Below are 21,948 nucleotides of genomic sequence, written 5' to 3'. Positions count from 1 at the left end.
TATTATTGTTGCAGTGTTGTTCTGTGTACCTCATATTGTAGCATTTCGTAACTCACACGGAAGAACTCAGGTAGAGTTACAGAAGTAAATTCTGTTTATTCAATAGCTTCTACAGCAAAAGGAATACTGAAATTAGGAGCAACTTGAAACTATTACTGTTTTTACTATATCACAAAGAATGGTGAAGACCAAGATCCCTTTTAACAGTGTTCAACAATGCAGTGATAACTTGGAGTTACTACATAGGAACTTCCCGGAAAACTTTCTGTTCAAATATGATACTGCTCTGTTAAATTTTACCAGTATTCTTCTCATATTGTATAGTTCATAGTTGTCTTTTAAATGGAAACATTTTCCTCTTTCACTTTAAAAAAAAAAAAAAAAAAAAAAAAAAAAAAGTTAATTTTCAGTTAATTTAAAGGATTTATATTTAGTCAGAAAAGGCACTGAATAGACAGGTATTGAACTGAAATGGGAACGCAATGAATACAATCTCTTGCTTTTTAGTTTAGAAAAGAGAAATCCATAGCATTGATGGTGTCATCACTGACAGACCAATCAGAACATTCAAAGTTATAGTTGAAGAGGAAATTRAAATTGTGGCTGCTCAGCAGTAGGAATGTGTGACCAGATCAATGGAGGGCAAGAAAGCCCACCTGCAGAATGAGATAAACTGGATGGAAACAGGAATGCTAGAGACAGGGATAACAATAAAGGGTGATTCAGTAGAGGACTGACATTTCCTTTGGTGATGAGTTTAATATCTGCAGCATTGTGTTGCAACAGCCCTGGAGTGGGAGTGCTCAGGGGCCACCTTTGTGCAGCAGAACTGGCCCTGAGGATGAGCCCAGCTCTGGTTAAGGTGCCCCATGCTGACATTCACAAGATTGATCCCGGTGCAAGTGTCTGTAAGGAACTGGCTTGTACAGTTTTTTGACCTCAATGTACCTTTATGTCTGGCAAACACGGTCCAAAGGCTTCTAAGAGGAGGTTTTCATCTCTGACTGATTTTTCAAAGTCCTCAAAAGAAAGCTTGCCATCGTGATCATGGTCCTAACAAAAGGAATGGAATGCTTCAGCAAAAGATTATTTGCAGTTTTGTTTAACAGGTGTTTAAAGAACATGGATTCTAGTTTTAGTTTGCTTGTGTGCAAGTGGGGGTCATCAGTTTCTGCTCAGAAAAGATGTGTGACTTGCTTCCACCTAAGGCAAAAAGGGTGGGGTTGAAAAATTGAGAAGATGGGCTTAAATAAAAGGAGTTGGGATTCCTGGTTTTAAAGACCTGCTTTTAAGTGAAATTTTTTCACCACCACCATAGAAGGGGAGAATATATATCTTGATTTAGTTAAAATTGACAGACAGTCCATGGCTGATCTGGATATCCTAGATTAAGCACTGTAAGACAAGGTTCAKATTAATAACCTTGAGTTTACTATTCTTTTAGAATATATAAATTGGATAAAGACATTTCATGATCAACTGATAAAACATAAATGTACTTAAAAATGAAGCTACTGCAGATGCCTATAGTAATGGAATAAATGCAGCTTACTTACACTTGAGTTTTCCACTTCTGATGGACTTTTGCTTTGACTGGGCATACACAGATGTGTAAGCACATATACACATGCAAGTTTATACATAAACTTTATAGYACATTTGCATACTAAATTAACAGTTTCACATGAGAATACTGGACTGGGACTCATTAGATTTGGATTATATTTCTGCCTTTCCTCAGGAGACTTGCAGAATCCCACTGTAAATCAGACACCATTTTTGTTACCTCACAGAAAGGTTTTAAKTATTGGTTAATCAATGTTTGAAAGACACTCAAATATCACAATAAGTAAGTACTTGCCATTTTCTTCACTGCTATCTCTACCAAGTCCTTAATTCCTTCATCAGGCTCTTCATCTGCTGGTTGTATGAGAAGGCTGTTTTTCAGCATTTGAAACATTTCCTCTTTTGAAATGTATCCATCACCATTCAGGTCATAAACTCGAAAACAGTCTTTTGAAATACAAATAAATTTCAAGTTGTTTACAAACTACAATCACATGCCATTAAAGCTGTTACATACAGACAAAAAATGTGAATTGTATGTTGTACAGCATTATCAACGAGCCAAATGTATCATATAAATAATAAAACACTCCTGGCGAACATTTGTGACAGACAACACTGTGCATCACTACACACTAGTATCTGCTATAGTGCTTACAGCAGGAATGCATATTTTACTGCTTGTAGTTGTACTGATACAATGAATTACATCCTGGGCACACATCCCAATGCTGTGACATCCCTGACCRCTTTTCAGATTAATTTGTATAGTTCATTAGGGATGGCTAATGCTGCAACCTGGGAACTATGGAAACAGCATGCTGTCATTCTCCTTTTTCTATTGTGCTTTTTTCTCATCTCGCATGCTCTATTTTTTTCTTTGCTGCTTAAAATTTGAGAGTTCTTGCTATTTTTTCTCCTCTATCTTTCTCTGTCATTACTGTGGAGGTTTTCATTACCATCTTACAAACAGACTCAGTTTTTTAACTATGCTTCCAAGCTGAAGAACTGCTGGAGTTAATGCAATTGCTACTGTGTGCCCACTGTACCAGTAAATGAACRTTGACACTGGTCTTGGTTGGCTTGAGACTGTTAATTAGCCAAAAGCACTCTAGAGAYACATCTGCTTCTTTCTAATTTTGTGTGTGAATACAAAAACATATATTTTGTCAAAACTGTACRCTGCAGAATAAACTTTAGTTCAAATGCCAGATTTTGCAAGCAACAGTATAAGCTGGTGGCTGTGGTAACAGCAGTTTACAGAGAAAAAACCTGTCTCRGAGAAGCCATTTCAGAACTCAATTTCATTCCATTAAACTAACCAGAAGAAAACTTTTCAATTACTAAATACACTAGAAGAGTAACTGCTAAATTTTAACAAAAGTAACATACTATTTGTTATGAATCCGATCATTACTACTAAATATTAGCATACAGATCAATCTCACATTTCATCTTCTCTTCCAGTGTCCCCCGAAGTAACACAGCTAAGCCTTCCACCCATTCCACCAGAGTGATGGAGCCTTTGTTTTCTTTATCAAAAGTGCTGAACACTAGGAAATGTATTAGATACATTTAAAATTTATATTAAAAGGGAACAAAAAAGAAATGTTTTCCTAAACTCAATAAAATCATAAATTATCTTTCTTCTTCAAATCTTTGTCTGCCTTCACCRAGGTATGATTACCCTTCTTGACTCTAAGATGTAACAATAAAAGGGATTCTCCCTGCAGTTTACTGATCTTCCACTCCAGAATCCTGCCCGGTAAGACATTGTGTTTGATCTGTTGCCTTCCTGACTTAAACCTACCAGAAGTATGCTTCCGTGCAGATGTAAAGCAAATAAACCAACATCTCTTAAAATAAGGGATAATTCTGCATACAGATTAAGATTTGAATTACTAGTTTTTGTCTCAGAAAATCTTGGAGACAAGTAGTTCTAGAAACAATATATATTAAATATACAAAGAAAAATAGCCTCCTGTCATGTAACAGAACATTTTTCTTTTCCCTTAGCAACTTTCGATCTCACAGCTTCGATATTCATACAGCCTGTTATACAGTATTTCAAATCCAAGATGGAATTCAAAGTATCGACTAGCATCTATAATAGTTTTAGAATATTAATTAGTAAATTGGCTGAAGGAACACCTTGACATGCAGAGTCAAGCATTTTTGACTTAGAAATTCATCCCTTTGCAAGTATGCATTAAAATAATTTTTAAGAATGTGTAAGGTAATGTCAGGTATCTTCCAACACACACTTTATTTGCTGTATAAAATTGTAACAAGTTTTTTTTTTATGGCATGTAAGTAGCTCTCCAGCTAGAGAGATGGAGAASGTTGAACCAAGGGGTGGCTCTTGGCAGCCCAAGACTGCAAGAATGGCAGACTCACACCTGCTTCGCATACTCCCCTAGACACCTCTACAGAGATCATTCCTTCAACTTTCACAGTGACTGCAGACCTGTCCTTCGTTACCAATTTGTGAAATCACTGTATTTTCAAGGGGTTATTTGGCTCTTTACTCTCATCTCCTTCTATCTGCCCAGGCCCTTCAATACTATTCACAGAGCCTCTCTTCCCTAAATTATTCCCTTATCAGAATGCCTTACTGGGACTGCCAAGCCTGAGCTRGAGCTGTCCCGCAGCAGCGGCCGCAGCTCCCGGTGGAACCACCGGAGGAAAGGGAAGTGACACGACGCTGGTTCTCGGCACTACAGCGACTGCGATAGAAAGAGCCACAGGGCAGCACAATTGCCTCTGGCTGGTCTGCCTCCACTAGAACATGAGCTTTCCTGAAGGAGAAGACTATTCCGCATAAAGAAAGAAAAGGTGCCATTTTATCAACGACAGCTCCTGGCCGTAACTCCTTTGCTGTCCTGGCCGGGATGAGACGGCTTTGTTTGGTAGGGACACACTCAAGGGACGGCAGCGTAAGCCCAGCCCCTTTCCTCGYGTTCAGAGCTGTGTCCCCCTCTCACCTCGGTCCAACATCACGTCATCCGTCATGCCAAAGGCGCTGTGCAGGGTGTCTCGGAACACGATGCGGTCAAAGCCGGCCCCAGCAAAGTGGCTGCTGGACTTGGCCACCAGCGTGTCGAAGAGCTTCATCAGACATTCCACTTCGCTTTTGTTAACTGCCCGGCCCAAAGACAAGTAAACACAGGTTTAAAGTTACGCTGGTAAAACACGAGGCAGGCACAGGGACRCGCCAGGGCCGTGACACCGACGCTCCCCCGCCCCACCCGCTGTTCCCAAAGGGGCGCCGGGGAAGCGCGTCCCATGGGAGGCGAACAGGGCCATAGACGATGAGCATTGGGACGCGGCCGGGCTGCAAGGCGGCGGCCCCCACAGCCCGGGGGACACTCACAGTGCTTGGCAGATCGGATCAGCGACTCCACCAGGAACGTCCCCGCCTTCCTGCTCATGGCGGCCGATAGCCGCTCCAGCGGCCGCCGCTGCCCTGGCAACGCCGGGGGGGGACCGCGGCCTCACGGGGCCGCTGGACCGCACGCACACACACAGTTAAAACAAAGATAAGTCTTACCACGTACGTAAAAAAATTGCATTSTAAAAAATAAAATAACTGTATTTCAAATGTCTAAAAATGTTTCTGGAAAAAAGAGATAAAAGTTAAATACCACATACAGGAGTGCTTGTTCATCTGCTGTCAGAAGGCAAAAATGTGTTAAACCACTCTTATTCCGACATTGCTAGTTTTYTGCTTTGTCCCTCTGCTGAAACTTGGAACGCGGGTGTAGGTACCACCCATACCCCCCATTACTGTCCCAAGACCTCGGCATGGGCACATCAGGAAAGCTGMAGGCTGAGACCAACCTCTCCCTTTCCTTCAGGAAAAAAGGGATGCAAGAGGATACGCAGCACATCTGTTAACGCATTGCAAACTGCAGCGCTTCCCTTTCAATACTAAAGCAGCTTTCTTGTGAACTGATAAAGCCTGTAAGCCCCTTAAGCGGCTACACCCCTTCCCAAGCATGACAACAGCACTCGAAGCCTACAGCTGAGCAGAAGASATAGTTACAGTCACACAATTAAAATAACATACCGGCTTAAGTATTTGGAAGACTGGGTCTCATTTCCAYTTTTATTTCTTTCTGTGGCAGGTGGTTGTGTAAAAGTCAAATAAGGTATCACACAGGACAGAGCATTTATGTTATTGTTCATTACAAGTCCTTTTACCAAAACTGCAACATCACAAAAAAAAAACAACCCCAAAAAAATAAACACAACCCCCAAATCAAACCCCTACTGTTCACTGCATCTCATCTTTATTTTAACCTCACTGACAAGTGTCTAGAATTGGTAACATCAAGCCCAAGAGTATAAAATAGTTGATGAAAATATTCTTACTGTTGTTTAGATGCACATTGCTGCAATTCAATGGTTGTATTTTCCCAAGAACTTGAAGACAATTTCTCTGTACAATGGCAATATGAAATAATCTTTCTCCCACAGATTTTAGTTATGCAGACTAATAATCAATGTCTTAAAAGTCCTGAAATTCTTGGCAACACAACATTTGAAACAGTATGCAATAGAGGTAAGTTCTAAGTTAGCACCTGTGCAATGAAAAAAAGGGGTGGATCAAAAAATGCAATCTATATTTGATTACCTGGGATGGATGGGCATTTGTTAAAGGCTAACAGAAGGCCCAGAAATTAGTATTTCAATGGAAGATACAGTGAGAATTTAATGTAAACTAAAAACAAATGGTTGCTTGTGTTTTCTTGTGTGCACATTTAATTTTAAAAAGTTTTTTTTTTTCAGTTATCTAAAACAACTAAATTAAAGTAACACAGCTTTATGACTTAGGTCAACATTCTGTAGCCCTCAAGTACAAAAATATAAATACAAACTGTTTAAACAGTATCTTTAATGAGATTCTGGCAGTAGGTTTTTTATCTAACAAGACACGTCACATAACAGATCTGCCACTGAGCTTGCTTAGAGTAAAATCAGCTTCAATATGAAGCTGTTAAGGTATCAAAACCCTGCTTTTTACATGCTAAATATCTTCAGCAAGTGTGCATTTAAACACAGCAATGAACTCAACTAAATACATATATGAAACTCTGCATGTGAAACGTAATTTATGGAACTGGTTACAACAAATGATTACCTGCATTTTGTTAATTTAAAAATGGTACAAATCATGCAAAACAATTCTAAAGATAATGCAAAGAAAGCTACCAGTGTTTGCAAGAAGTTTTCAATGAAATCAAAATTACATTAAATGAAATACGCATATTTACTAGCAAAGGTCTATCGCTATTTCAAAGAAGCAGAGGTAAAATCTTCAGGTTTTGACTGTCAGTTATACTGCAAAATGTCATTGCTCTTGCTTAATGCAGAAGCACATGCTTGGAAGCTCAAAACTGCTTATTCAGAAAAGTCTGCTGGCAATAGCTCTAGCTTCCCAGGAATGCAGAGATGCATGGATTAAAAACAGCAGTTTTGCAAGAATCAAAGGCAAAGGCACCCTGTTCAGGTAGCCAAAATAGCATTCCCTTTCTCATAGCATGAAGATGATAATGGGGCAGATGATACACATTTCTACAAAGGCAGCCTTTAAAATGTTATCATTAATTTTCCATTAGCAGACACCAGCTTGTAGTAGTTTATGCATAATATTAACCTGCAGGATGAACTTGGGATTTAATTTGTCTTGATTTACAAATAAAGACTATTACTAATGCTTTAAAAGACTATTTTTACTATCTAAAAAGTTTAACTCTTATTTTCCAATATTTTACACCTCAGCTGGCCTACCATCTCATATTGTCTCAAACATCTAACACTGCTTACTGGAATTTTATAAAAGTTGTACTTCATGTATTAAGCAGCAGGCAATAACAATGGTCTTTTCCAGCACATCTGCATCTGGCTGGTTACTGAAAGATTAGGAATATTTCTAAAACACAGGAAAACTCATGCAGTTTGGTAAAGTTTGCTGTCATTTCACAGTTTAAGTTTCCTTTAGTCATTGCACTTCTGTTGATAGTCTCAGGTTGTTTTAAAATATTATTCTGAATCTGAATTTGAACCAGCAGTCTTCTTTTTCTTCTTTTTACCATGTTTCTTGTGCTTCTTTCTCTTTTTTGTTTTATCCTAAAGAAAAAAAAAAGTTATATAATACAATGGCCATCTATTACATTCTTCTAAGGCAAAATGAGAGCACAGAAAAGAAATTTTTGCAAAGACATTTCAAAAGAGATTTCTACAAAAGCTTTGTTTTATGCGTATTCCTTACACATACAAATCTTTTATGAAAAAAAGAACCATAATCAATCACTACAAATGYAATGGCCAACAGTTCATATGATTCTGAAAAAAAACAAACAAGTTCCATGGAAAAATGTGTATACTGAGTATCACGGACACCCCTATGCCTGTATTTTTAGGTGACTAATGTAGACCTTCCCTTTGCCCTTCCTGATATAGACAATTAAGGTGCCTACACTGCTGCTGACAGGGGAGATAGATACACAGACATCTCAAGCGGGAATTCAGGAYCCCTAACCCACTATGCTCCTGAGGAACCTCAGGTAGATGTGATAAATCTGAATTCTATATAACTCATGGCTGAACCTTCCTCTCACTTTTGCCAACAGATACAAATAACAAAAGTTAGARAAGTAACAGGTTGCTGGTAGCTTTKTATTTGGTTGAGGGAAGAGTTATAAGGGTGCAGATGTTCCAGCAATTATGKCCTAAGGCCCTTTCCATGGTGGTASAGAAGGYTTACCAAGCAATTACACACAAWGCTAACAAAGGAACAGCACTGGTAYCTGTGTGGCAAAGTGCTCTCCTACTTGGTACCATACAGGTATTAGTAGTTCAAGGAGGCTGACAGAGAATAAAATAYATTCTATTGTGTATAAATCTAGGTGTATAGTTCTCAAATCACATATAAGAGTGACATATTCTTTAACAATTGTAAAAGTGACTTCAGAAAGTTAATTTAGATGTAACAGGACTGTTGCTATAAAACATTTATATTAATGAAAAATATGAAACTGGAAATTAACTAAGTACAGAGTATTTATATCCTAAAACTACAGTATAAGTAAGAGGGATACTTGCTGTTTTCTCTTTTTCCTCATTGCTTTTCTTCTTTTTTGCTTGTACCTAAACAAAATGAAACCAAATGTAATATCCACAGTAAGCTGATTCTCAAGAAAACTAATTCAATATTACTTGTAGATAGAAGCTAAACAATCCTTAAAAGTTTATCTTGAAAAGAAAAACACAAACAACTTTAAATGTACTGCACTCTTCAATTCCCCTGTACAGAGCAGACCTGTTTCAGCAATATACTAAATCTAAGCTAGTTCATTTATTCACTTATATGAATCAGTCAGCTCCAAGCACTGTAACATCTGAAACTGAGGAATCACACCGACCTCCTCTGTCTGATCCGATTCAGATACAGATTCTGACGATAAAGGCCCTTCACCACGATCGGCYTTCTTCCTTTTCCTGTGGTGATTTTTACCTTCCTAAACAAAATAATATATTTATGAGTAAAGTCAAACCTTTCACATTTTATAAAACTTATAAATCCTAAAATTTAAGATTGAAATATCACTTCTAAGTTGTGAAATATTTTAAAGTATGATTGACATTAAACTAATTACCAATCATGATCAAATTACTCTACTAAACTGTTAAAATGCTTTTAGGGAAAATAGTAGTTTTCTGTGTATTCCTTTTTCTTTGTTATCAAGATAGAGCACTTTTCTGAAAGTGAGAGGAATAATAATAGTCGCTTATGCTAAATAATAACACATGGAGGAAYGAGCATTTTAAAATAAAACCTTTCACCACTTTTAAATATTGAGTTACTGAAGATGTCTAAATATAATGCATACAAACACTGCAATTTCAGACTTTTGTTTTGTTCACGAAAGAAAAAGCTCTCTCTACCTTTGTGTTGAATCAGGACAAGCTGTCCCTGCCAGCTGTGCTTCCAACACATCATATTTAATTCCAGTGCATTTAAAGGACAGGTTTTTTACAATTTTGATGCTGTGTGACATTGTTCTGATGAGCTACTTTTCTGCTCACTTCATTCCTTTGCTCTGGACAARGTAATGTGTTCCTAAGACTGAAGGTACTTTCTCTCACTCAGTTTCTAAGACCAGAAACTTCCGAAAAGAACTCATGAAAAATACACAGGCTGCAGTCCATCTAAGGCATTGGGTATCTGCATGTAGGGGAAGACCTCCAGTACCCAAGTGCCCTTTGCTTTTGGAAGATGCAGTGTTACAATAAGGGACTATGGTAGATACTTGGTCTTCAAAGAGGCCACCCGGGGAGGTGAAGGGAAATGGAAAATGTAAAATAGATGCAGGAGCAAGGGGGGGTGGAGGGGGGTGGGGGGGATCAGTACATTTGCCTTATGCAATGGAGAATTTTTACATCAAAGTCAATACTTTTGACTAGAGCAGTAGAGGCCAACATGATAAGAAAGAAAGGTAACTGGAGAGAAAGAYTAGGGTGGACTCTGAAAGCATTTTTAGTGTAGGAATAACTAAAATKGAAGTAAATTACATTATTTACATTAAAGATAATGGACGAATGTACAAAATKGTGGTGGGAAGGAGACAGGATTTTCATGCAGCTGTTTTAAGTATAGTATCTATTATTATTACYTCATATAGATAAAGAGACCCTCTGCTTATGTTTCTTAATTTACAGCAACAAGCCAATAACCTTCCACATATGCCATTGAAAATATTGCACACATTTTTAACTCAACGTGACAGCTAAAGGTAAACCCCAAAATATTAGAATGCAGCTSATCTACTATAGCAGATTAGATACAGTTTTAATTTACCTTTGCAACAAGAACAGATCCAGTGGTTTCCACTAACAATTACTAAAACAGRAGCTGAATCCAACTAAAAGTCTAGTTCAAATTGGGTGCACTGAATACTATCTGACTGTGTGGGTTTGGACAGAAAATTTCCACAGATGCAATTAAGGCATTCAATCTCAAAAAAAAAGAAAGCTCCATTATATATGCAACATGTAGTTCTGATCAAAGGATTTCAGGAATAGAAATACCTTCTCTTTTTCACMGTCTTCCTTTGACCTCTTCTTTTTTGTGCTATCCTAAATAGAAAGGAAAACAAACCACAACAAAATCATTTMATGAAAAAGGTAGAAACCCCCAAAGCAGACTGGCCAATAGTYTTTTTATGTCTACTGAAGGTAATTCTTCAAGATTGTCCTATCTACCTTGCAGTTAACAAGAATAATATAAAAAGCTGTAATTTTGATGCAGCTGCCAATTTCCTGATTCAGCAGCATGAGAAAATCTGTATGCRGGTATCAGAGTCCTTGCAGGATGCTTAGAGAGCCTCTGGGAAGGATAGCAGCTATCACTGCTGTAACCACATAAAACATGCAACAGTTGGGAGTCTTTATTCTTTATCAATGTCCATTTCTATTGATCAGATGGGGTTAAGCAGGTATTTCCCAAGAGTTTTCCATAGTATCTCGGGGTCCCTTTATATGATGGAAGTTTTTAAACTCTCATTAGCACCAATTCATAAGTGTCTGCCAACACTCATTCATTACAATTCATACCCCACTGAATCAGGTATTTCAGTAAAAGCTTGTGATGAAGTCTACACACAGAATCTTAAAAACTCACTGTATTATTACTACTTAGGCAAGAAATATGGTTACTATACACTGTAAGATGCTAACGTAACAGAACAAATTGCCTCATGAATCTTCTTCATTTTTTTGTTCATTCAGTAAGCCCATGTATCTATATTATTGTACTTCAGAAAAGGAAAAAGACATCTTCCATTTAATATGCATTTGGAAAAGTCTCCAACAGAAAACTATCCAGATATTTAGAAAGGCAATGTTCTGGCCACTGGTATCCTGCAATACCTGCATATTCAGAGATGGTGTTCAATTTAATTGTTAATTAAATAAAGAACATTCTAAGTGTTAATGTAGTATCAAAAAGAAACATTTGAGCAGCACAAAACCTGCATATGTCTGAAATTWAAAAAATAACTACAAATTGCTGAAATAAAGCATATTCATTTTCTGAAGATCAAATTATTTCTGCTAGGCATTGTGGCCAGTGCAGGCAGATTCCATGTTGCATGTGGAATAYACAAGTGCAGCTCAGACCCAGTGAGAATACATGGCTTCCAATGTGGAACATGAAAACCCATATTAATATGTTAAAGTCAGAAATCTTCATGTTTTTGTAACACTGACCAAGAAAACTTGCCAAGAGCAACACATCTGCATATTTACCTTGCTGTCTGACTCAGATTCTGAAGTTGTGCTTGCTGATGATTTCCGYGAGGAGCGATACTTCTTTTTCCTTCTTTTCTTCCCTTGCTTTTTATCCTATCCACAAATATTGTAGAAAAAGAAGGAAAACCACAAACTTGAATTTGTTCTCACTAGAATTAAAAGATTTACATTAAATGGGAAGAAAGGGAAATATCAAATTCCTGCATGTTACAATGTTCTCCTGAGAAATAAAGTATGCTACAATTGATTCTTTTAGTGGAGGACCTTCATAACTCTTCTGCATTGAAAAAATGCAAACTGGTGAAAAATCCAGATTCTCTAGATTCTGTTCATTATTTAGATGTGTGCTGTAGAATCTGATTATCTGTAACAAAGATTTTTGCTAGACAGTAAAAATGATATTTTTTCATTTTTATGATTAGATGAGGGTTTCTATTAAAAAAGCAATTTAACATTAAAATGGATCCAGTTTAAAGCCAGGACATCAAATATATATAAACTACTGAACAGATATTTATGTCTAAAATTCACAACTTTATTATATGTACCAAATGCATAAAAACTATATGGTTTYATCCAAACCAGGCCTTCAAAAGATATTCTAAAACATAATACCAAAATCTGTGTTAAATAAACCTCATGAACAAAACATGATAGATTCCAGTAAGTTAGCTCTTACCTCATCTTCTGAATCAGATGAACTGCTGGAAGAATCAGAGCTTGATGAAGAAGAGGAAGATGAAGACAACTTGACCAAACACAACAAAAAGTGAAGCTTGTGAGATGCAGCATTTTGTCTGGCAAACAGTCAAAAGCCCATCCAAACACTCCCCTCAAAATGTCATCATTRTCAAAGCATAACCAATAAAATTTCACATCAGAGAAGCTGGTCTTACATAGACTTTTTAAAAATAAACTTCTAAATAATTTCTAACATTTTTCATTTAATAGTATCTATTTAATGCTCTTTTCTTCCTGTTCATTTTCCTTGTACAGAATGTATGCAAACCCTTCCTAAATAAAAGTAAGTTAATCTAACATCTAAAATCAAAATTACAGCTATACTTTCTCTTTCCAAGAGAACTTAAATGACAAACAGGAACAACCCCATAACAAAAAATGTAAGAAAACTGAAAATTTTGCTCACCCTATTAGATTTCTTCTTTTCCTTTTTCTTTTTCTTAAAAAGAGAATAAAACAATTGTTACTTTGGCATAATTTTCTTCTGGCATGCATTTAGATTTATGAACTTTGATGCTCGCTTTTAAAATTATTTCTGTATTTATGAAAAGCATTTATGAAATTCTGTGTTGGCAGCATTGATGATAAATCCAGTTCCAAACACAGAATATATGCAATTGAAAACAACTTACCTCTTTCTTTTTGGAGGAGCTCTCACTTCCACCCAGTAATTTCTCCCTGTGTTTTTCCAGTTCTTTCCTCCAGTTCTGAAAAAAAACCAAAAAGCAACAGTGGCAGGAGGGTAACTTCTGAACTTTTTTTAAAGCTCTCCTCTACCTGACATAACTTTAACAAACACCACAGAAAATAAATAATATATAACGTTAATCAAAGCTGTAATACACCTGATTTCACAGAATATTAATATTCATCAAAATATAGTGTTAGCTCACACCTTAATGTTCAAGCTATTTGGCTTTGAGAGATTGCCATTTATCTTGAAAGTCATCAATTATGGTATTTTTGCTTTTGTATCACAGTGTTCTTGCTAGAGCGCTTTGGAAAATGAGGGTACCCTACCAGAAAAAACTATGATTTTGTCTTAGTTCTAAATATCACCTGAAACAAAACTTCAAGACAACTTCTCCTGGCCCTTCTTCATTTATAGGTGTCTCTGGTGCCTGTTCTGGGCCTTGGTGTCAGCAGTAAATACATCAAATTATACACATCTCCATAGAAATGCTCTTATTTTGTTATGCCAAGCACACCAGATGAATGAGTAAAAGCCTCCYCTCGTTCCTCCTTTTCAATTCTCCACCTGGTCTCCAGGTTTATCTAAAATGCTCCCTTCAAGAACCCAACCTGCCCTCATCAAACTGAAAGGCTGCTAGGTTCAATCTGCACAGTCAGACATATCATGTGCTCCCTTCTTTATTATTCTCATCCTGACAATGAAGCTGTATTGGTACCATATTGGCAAAACAATGATGATCCACATATTGTGCTGAGGGGACAGAAACATCAGGAACCAAGTAACCTGTGCACTGCAGGCTGATACAGATCCCCACGGCAGCACACTGTGAATGAGCTGAGCAGTGCTGCTGAGGGCCATGGCAGATTAGCCAGGATACAGTGCTGTGTGTAACGTGCTTCCATGGACCAAGGCAGCATGTGGGGAATAGTGCAGGGGGTTGTGTACCTTGATATACCATGTCTCTCACAATAGCCTGTGCCTCAYTATTTAAAGACTCTGCTTGTGTTATGTTTTAAACATAAATATCCAACAATTCTCAGTAAAACAGGAGTGACAGCACCTCATTCGGAGACCTTGTTACAGATAATCAGTTTCTACCAGGCATTCAGAGATTTGCCCTTAGGAGCTTTAGGAATAACTCATGGCCATTTCATAATTCCCTGCATACCTTCCTACCTTTCTATCATCCTGAAAGGCTGTTARCTTCTATGCATGCCAATTTCACTTATTTCACATTAAGCAAAGGTAAAATGAGGAAAGGAATATGATGAAATACACAATCAAACTTACCAAACTAAAACTCAAAGAGTGTAGAACAACTGCTCCACTCAGAACAGGACCCCATGGCCCTCCAAATCCTGGTACAACTTCTTAGGCAAAAAGGGACAGCAAAACTACAATGGGTACTATGTCCTCCCAGTAACAGGGCAGGAACATWATCTGCTTCAACCAGAAACTTCCAWACAATGATGAAAGTTACTGCCTGAAGCTTATCTCAAGATACCRGGACCCAAGAAGGAACAGAAACAGTTAAACTAATTGTACACTAATTTCTCCCTTGTATACAACAGGAGTTACATGTGAAACTTTCTAACCTGCGGCTGATCATCAGAACAGCTGCATTTGCATCAGGGAACRAGCACATATCGKCATCAGCTTAGGACRAGAGAAAAACAAGTGCTTCATAGTYCTGAARGTCATTCTTTGTGCCTTCTCCCATAATAATATTACATATACATTCTTTGCCAAAGACATCTTTTTCCAGTAATACACTTTTTTCACTATACTTTATTGACTTAAACAAGTGAGTATTAGCACAACAGATTTTGGTTTCTCATACCTGAAAATGCACTGTTTAATTTATTTATAAGTTTAATTTATTAATGCATYTGTATAAATACATTTACATTTATGAAAAGGTCAAGTTTTATTCAYCAGCAACTTAAAAAACTTTTTATGTAGCATTTCTCTGAACTGAAAGTAGCTCTTCACTGGTTAAGTTGTAAATTTAACTTCCAATATAAATGAAATAAAATAGTTGCTCATTAAAAGCTCACATTAAGTGAAATATTATGGCTACTTGAAACTGCACAAGGTAACAGCAGAAAAGTACCACGTTAGATAAAAAGAATCATGTATGACCAGCTAACAACATTACCAACCTCATTCATCTTTTCTTCAAACTCAGCCAAAGCCCTGGATCCTTTCTTTTTCTTTTCTAGTTGCTCTTTAACTTCTTCCCTGCACGAAAAGCATGATAGATCACAATTTTGATAATTAAAAAACACCTTCTTCAATGTCTAACTTTTTTGTAGAGTTTTTTTGAAGTTTAGCCTTGGTTGAACTTCCAAGAGAAGAATGAAAGCATCTTAGATGTTACACATATGGTAACCTAACCCTAATAACTTAAGTACGGTAGTTAAATCCCTCCAAAAGATCTAGAGCGAACTTTGCAATTAGGTAAATTGTTCTCTAATGTCTCATGAGGGCAGGCAAAGGGATTTAACATAAAGTTGCTGATATCTCAAAGTGATGGTTTTGTCCAGTATGGTAAGCTGGATTCTAAGAYTATACCAGCAAAWTTTTTTTTTTTTTTTGAGATTAATTTGTTTACAAATTTGTTTACAAGATTTAGGTACAACGATTGTGAAAGAGGTAAAACATTTTCCTCTTAAGAGAAGCTATTTACAAAAAATTGYAGACAAATGAGAAATACACATTTCAAAAGGAAATTTTATTGTTTCTAACACAGGAGACTGAATACATGTTTAGAAAAGAATACCTTGGTCAGAGACAAGAAATACTTCAAAATTTATGACTGGATATTCTGGGGAGGAGGTAGGTACCAGTGACATTTTAGTAAGAGGGAACAAATCTTTTACTTAGGAGGTCAGAAGGGTAGACAGGCACTGCCACTTACCATGTTGGTCTTGGCCTGTTCAAGTAGTCTTGTATTGTTGGTCCTGAATTTGGGGCAGGACCTCGTGCTCTGGCCATAGCTATGGGATTCATATAAGCCTTGAATGCGAAACAACAAAAAGAAATACAAAATTTATCAGTTGCATTACAATATCACAATATCTTGTTTGTTCTTCACAGAAACTTTTTATCACTCCCTGAAAAATAATTCTGGCTTATTTCTAAGAATGTAAAATATGTAGCCAAACTGAGTTGATTCAGTCTGGCAGAAGGACTCAGGTAAGTGCTTTCTGCTGGAGTTATACTGTGGCAGAAAGAACTGACTCACAAAAGGACCAAAGTCCTTACAGTAATTCCCTTCCCTAAGCAATGATTTTGTAAACTTAGAATATTATCATGATTTCTGAAATATTCTTCCTTGGGATATAGGAAATATAATTCAATTTCAGATCTCATTCTCTGGGACAACTGATCCTATGGCTTTGAAGTCCTGTTTGAAACTGCTGACAGTTGAGTCACTAAATTCTTGCACCAAAACTGCATKAAATTTCTTGCATTAAATTTCTTGCACCAAAACAAGAAAGCAGTGGTAGTTTGCTACAAACATGCATGTATCAAAATTCTGTAACTTAGGGCTATTTTAAGGAGGAAAAATCCCACAAAACCCGAAGATACATAACCCCAATATTATGAGGTATTCCATCTTTCAGACCCATGCACCTTCTTAGTGCTATGMAAGATTGAATTAAAATTTAGAATTCATAATCCACCTCAACAGTTAATGGATAAACTCCGTAATTTTTTTATGTCAACCATATTTTGTTTGTGTGAAAAGGAGGCACATACACCCCCTTATCGGTTTTTATCACTGTATCATCCCAACATTTCACAATTTACTTCTGCAGAACATTACATACAGTTCTTACTGTTCAGTTTGGAGATGAAGAGAAAGATCCAACAGCCAAAAGAATGACTTGCTTTGGTTGCCCAATCTGAGACAATTTTTAAAAGAGTACAACATTTTGTAGATTCAAAGCATAGACTCAACCATCTGTGTAGCTCTCACATGTCCAACACTGCTTTTTTTCAGACATTCAGAAACCACCATGCACAGTAAAGTGAGCATTTGTGAAAGCTGCCAGAAGCAGCARCTGCTGCCTCCCCTCCTGTTGCTCCCACTGCAGAAGCAGTGACCACAGCAATGGTGARTTTCAGGACTGGACTGCAAGCAGGCTGGTGGCCTTCAACTCTTGGGGATAGATTTAGCTGTGGAAGAGGGACTCCAGGCTCTGYCTGGGATGGTGCACCTGGCTGGAAGAAAGCACTGCCCACACGAGTTTGGTTCAGATCCATCAGCTGGACTACTCTGAAGCAATCCGAGGACTCTTTCAAGTGGAGCATTTTTTGACTCAAGTTGACTTTGCAGCTCTAACAGCGACATTTGCCACCATTTCTTGGGGCTTTGCTTTGTTGCTTTAATTCACACAAAAAGGCTAACATGGGCAAATAAACTGAGGTGTTAACACTGGAAATACACTGAGGTGTAACAATGGAAACAAGTAGCAGATRGGATGWATGCACTCAAGTAGTTAYAAAACTTAGGCATTCRYATTACAAATCTAAAAATTAATAAARCTTTCACAATTGAATTCAGCTTTGAGTAGAAAAGGAGTTCCTTTAGGAAGGCATGACAGCACTACCTGAACAGCGTTTTCACTAAACACAGGTCATTGTCATGTACTAGATCCATTAGAAACTAGGTTTATTCCTGTGAGCACATCGACTTTTGGTTACCATTCAAAAATTTGTATCTGAAAGCCCTTTTTATACCATTATTTTTTAAAACATGAGGTCTCTTGCTGCTCTTAAACAAAAATCAGCTACTTTCTTACCTGAGCTAACAAGTAATGAATACCCCACCACCCCCCAACAAAACTCTACCTGCAAAAGAGGCTACAGCTGTCAAATGCTGATTTTCTACTTGCTCAAACTGCCCTGGATAACTGGCTAAGAAGCTTCCTCCCTTCAGGGGCTTTCTTTAACTTAACTACAGCAAGTACATGACTGTGTACTGCTCTATATTCCACAATTAGGAATTAATGTCTTAAAACACGTTCTTATAATTTCAACCAGCTTTATTTATGGAGARTAACTTCACTAATAAACATTTTGTTGAAGTATTTACAGTGCTTTGCTAAACTGTARGTCACTAGCCAGAAGGAGCACGGAAATGCACCCTCAATAAAGAAAGTGATTGCACATTCATCTTCTTTTGGCAGTTTGCTCAAGCAGATATTAATTAAGGTATTTGTTGCAYAGCTTCCCTGCTCATGAAAAGTGTGGCACCTTCTATCAGGCAGGGTTCTCTGGGCAAGAAATACTATTATTGCCTTGCAAATATCCTGTAAATGTGATTTTCCATCTCCAAATAGTCAGAAAAAACAGCATATTTAAGAAGGGACATGGCAGAGAAATAACAGTAGAAATCTCTAGGATCATACATGAGGAGTAAAGGGTCCTGTATTCTAACTTGTCTGTACTAGAAGCATGATGGCATAATGACCATTACATAGGAACATAAAGATTTGCTGGCATTGGTAGGTAAATCCCAGCTGCCCCATTAAAAGAAAATCAAGAATAAATAAATACACACCTGAAAACCYTACAGTACATTTCAACCACAGGTCAGTCTTGGAGCCTAATACACTATCAACTCTTTCTTACTAGACAAGCAACCAAAGGAACTTTGGCTTCTATCTGCACAATATTTGTGTCCTTCATGTCTATTACTACACTATTCCACCACGGTATACAAAACTGTGAATGGATCTGAGTACGAATCCATAGCATATATGAGAAATAAACAAAGAAAGGGGAAAAAAAACCAGTGTTATGATTATGGTTTGTGTTTAATCATAAAATTCAGCAGCAAACTTACAACGTCTATAAGATTATGACTAGAAGGTGAAAGGCTAACTGGTACAAAAACATTTAAAGAAAAATAGGAGGAAGCATGACTGTGTTACAGTTATGTATGAACTCGGACTCTGCAGTCAGGCGTGTAGAAGCGYATTTTGTGCCTGCTGAGCGCTGGCTCCCGAGGCAGCAGAGTGCTGCGTAAATCTCAATTTCAGATCTCCTAGGTACAGCTGAACGCCAAGTTTAAGGAAATGCGGCTTAGCAAGGATCAGAGATACTTCAGCGAGTGCTGCAACTCCCACTGGGAACATTTTATTTTTGTACGGACCGGGCCAGCATCTTAATCACCTTCCCTCGACAGATCACAAAGCAGGCGTCAGTCACGATGCTGCCGAATTTGACAAGGCAATCAGAGGTTCTGCCAGGCAGCCACGAACACGTGCCCAAAGAGGGCCAACCCATCCACACGGGGCTCCGGCAGAGCCCGGGGCGCCCCCGGGCCGGGCGGGGCGAGCCGCCGGGCACAGCCCGCCTTTGTCGTCCGCCGGCGGGGCCCCGAGCCCGGCCGGACCCCAGTCCCGCCCCCGCCTACCCAGCCGGCCCTGGGCAGCCTCCGGCCCGCCGCGGGCAGCTCCGTGGGCACCGGGCCGCTCTTGTCCCCCGCGCCGGCCCCTCCCGGCCCTCCCGGCGGTCGGAGCGCGGCGGGAGCCGGACGGGCCCGCCCGGGCCGAGGCAGCGCCCGGTTCCCCACGGCCTCCGCGCCGGGGCCCGCCTGGAGTGCCGCCGCCGTGGCGGAGCCCGGCCGGGCTGCCCGCGTTACTCACCACGCGGTTGTCCCGCTTCCCCATGGCGCCGCCTTGACCCCGCGCCGCCGCCCGCCGCCACCTCGGCCCAGCCCAGGGCCCTTCCCCGCGCCCGGGAAGCCGCGGCCCCTCTCGGCCCCGAGCGCGGAGCTGCGGGAGCTGCGGGAGCGGCGATGGCGGCGGCCAAGCAGCGCCGCCTGGCGGAGCCCCCGCGCCGGGCCGGCCCCCGCCACCGCCCCGCTCCGCCCAGAGCCGCCTGAGGCGCCGCGGCCGCAGCGCTGCACCGGGCGGGAGCGAGCGAGGGGCAGCGAGCGAGGGGCAGCGCGATTTTACTGCAGGGCGTCGAGGGGGCGGTGGCCGAGGCGGGGAGACCCTCAGACACAGAATCACAGAATGGGACAGCTTGGGAGGGRCCACAGTGGGTCGTMTGGTCCAACCTCCCTAATTAAGCAAGTTCTTCTTAGAGCACATGACAGTTGATTGTGTGTCCAGACGGTTCTTGAGTATCTCCASTGATGGAGACTCCACACCCTCTCTGGACAATCAGCGCARTAAAGTTCTTYCTCATACTCGGATGGGAYTTCCTGTGCCTCAGTTTCTGCCTCGTGTYCTATTGCTTGCATCRSTGAGAAGAGCTTGGTCCATCCTCTTAGTCCCCCTGGTTCAGATATCTGTACACATTAATGATGCTTCCTCTCARTCTCTTCTTGAGGCTGAGCAGGTCCGGCCCCCTCAGCCTTTTCCCCTAAGAGAGATGCTCCTGCACCTTCACCATCACTGTAGCCCTTGGCTGGACCCGCTCCAGGAGCTCCATGTCTCCCTTCTCCTGAGGAGCCGCCGGCGGGACACTTTGTTAGAGGGAGCGGGGTGGGCTCTGAGGGCAGCTCTGGTGAAATGTGAACRTGCATCTGTATCCTGGTGCACCCGTCTGGAATCTGCCTCCCAGGAGAGGGCAGGATTGCGTGCTGACAGGTTTGCCTCCTCTCGATCCATCTAGTGGTCAGTTACAGAGGGAACCGCAGTGTTCCCTTTTCCTTTCGCCTTCGGTAGATGCACAGACTAAGGTATTATGAAATAGAAGCCTGTCCTGACATAGAAATCAAAGAAACTGGGCCCTATTTTGGCGGGAGGGGGGCGAGATAAGAAAAAGAGGAAAAAAAACAAACCCGTGTACTCATCCCTCGTTAGCCATCTGCACTGCAAAATAAAGCATTGTAATATTGGCAGGGTCAATATTAATTAGGTTAATGGAAATGCTAAGACAAGCCCGGGAGTTATCAAATGAGAAWTTCAAATGTCTTCTTCTTAAAGCATTACCATTAAAAATTACTGCATGTTAGTCACAGCTTTGTAAAAATGGAGAAAAGTAATCACATGTTAATATGTTAATCATACTGAGCACAAATGAGTTTTGTTACTGAAATAGCTTTGCTGTCTTCATATTCGGGAAGAGCTGGAAAAATTGGTGAGCCCACGGGAATCTGTGATACCAAATTGCTTAGCAAAACCAAGAGCAGCCTGTGAGGAACTAGAAGGAAACTAAGAAACTGACAATACTGGATTTGCAAGTAAAATTTGTTCAGTTGCAAATTAAATTTAGTGCTCAAAATTGCAAGACAGTGCATAAAGGAAAGGATAACTTTTATTCCTCAGAAAACAACTGGTACATTCTAAAACAAGGATGGCTACTTTGGAAACACGCCAGGCAGAAGCTCTCCCTGAGCTGCCTGCGATGCTGGAAAAATGCATGGAAAACGAAAGAAATAAACTGCATTAAAATACATACAAAATGAAGTTAGGAGCATTACTTAGTCTGTTATGATATCGCTTTTATGAAGCACGGTGAAGTCCTTACTGCAAAGGACAAATCCATGTTAAGATCTGGATTAGCCCCAAGCAATGCAGTTTCAGGTGGCTACCCCGTGGCACTGCACAAGTGTAGGCTGTCCCCAGTGCTGCTGCAGTCCTGCGAGTCTCAAGGGTGGCCCCAGG

At 39.6% G+C, this 21,948-nt stretch overlaps 2 protein-coding genes across 2 annotated transcripts; both read right to left on the bottom strand.

Annotated features, from left to right (window-relative positions):
• Positions 1-13: 13 nt before the first annotated feature.
• CLXN (calaxin) lies at positions 14-7,482 on the bottom strand. The gene is made up of 6 exons (XM_057380927.1): positions 4,940-7,482; positions 4,551-4,706; positions 3,015-3,119; positions 1,862-2,013; positions 949-1,053; positions 14-286 (listed from the first exon to the last, which is right to left on the bottom strand). Exons 1-6 carry the CDS (start codon positions 4,995-4,997, stop codon positions 239-241), a joined length of 624 nt encoding a protein of 207 aa, XP_057236910.1. The 5' UTR covers positions 4,998-7,482; the 3' UTR covers positions 14-238.
• A 57-nt stretch (positions 7,483-7,539) lies between these two features.
• Positions 7,540-20,143, bottom strand: FAM133B (family with sequence similarity 133 member B). The gene is made up of 11 exons (XM_057380926.1): positions 19,978-20,143; positions 16,236-16,333; positions 15,478-15,556; positions 13,254-13,328; positions 13,028-13,060; positions 12,560-12,628; positions 11,878-11,973; positions 10,660-10,707; positions 8,994-9,089; positions 8,674-8,718; positions 7,540-7,698 (listed from the first exon to the last, which is right to left on the bottom strand). Exons 1-11 carry the CDS (start codon positions 19,999-20,001, stop codon positions 7,612-7,614), a joined length of 750 nt encoding a protein of 249 aa, XP_057236909.1. The 5' UTR covers positions 20,002-20,143; the 3' UTR covers positions 7,540-7,611.
• Positions 20,144-21,948: the final 1,805 nt, after the last annotated feature.

This window comes from Malurus melanocephalus, unplaced genomic scaffold, assembly GCF_030028575.1.
Source record: "Malurus melanocephalus ecotype Western Australia unplaced genomic scaffold, MMel_1.1 scaffold_483, whole genome shotgun sequence".
Classification (NCBI taxonomy): domain Eukaryota; kingdom Metazoa; phylum Chordata; class Aves; order Passeriformes; family Maluridae; genus Malurus; species Malurus melanocephalus.
Note: the sequence above shows the minus strand (reverse complement) of the source record. Positions and strands in the feature narration are given on the sequence as shown.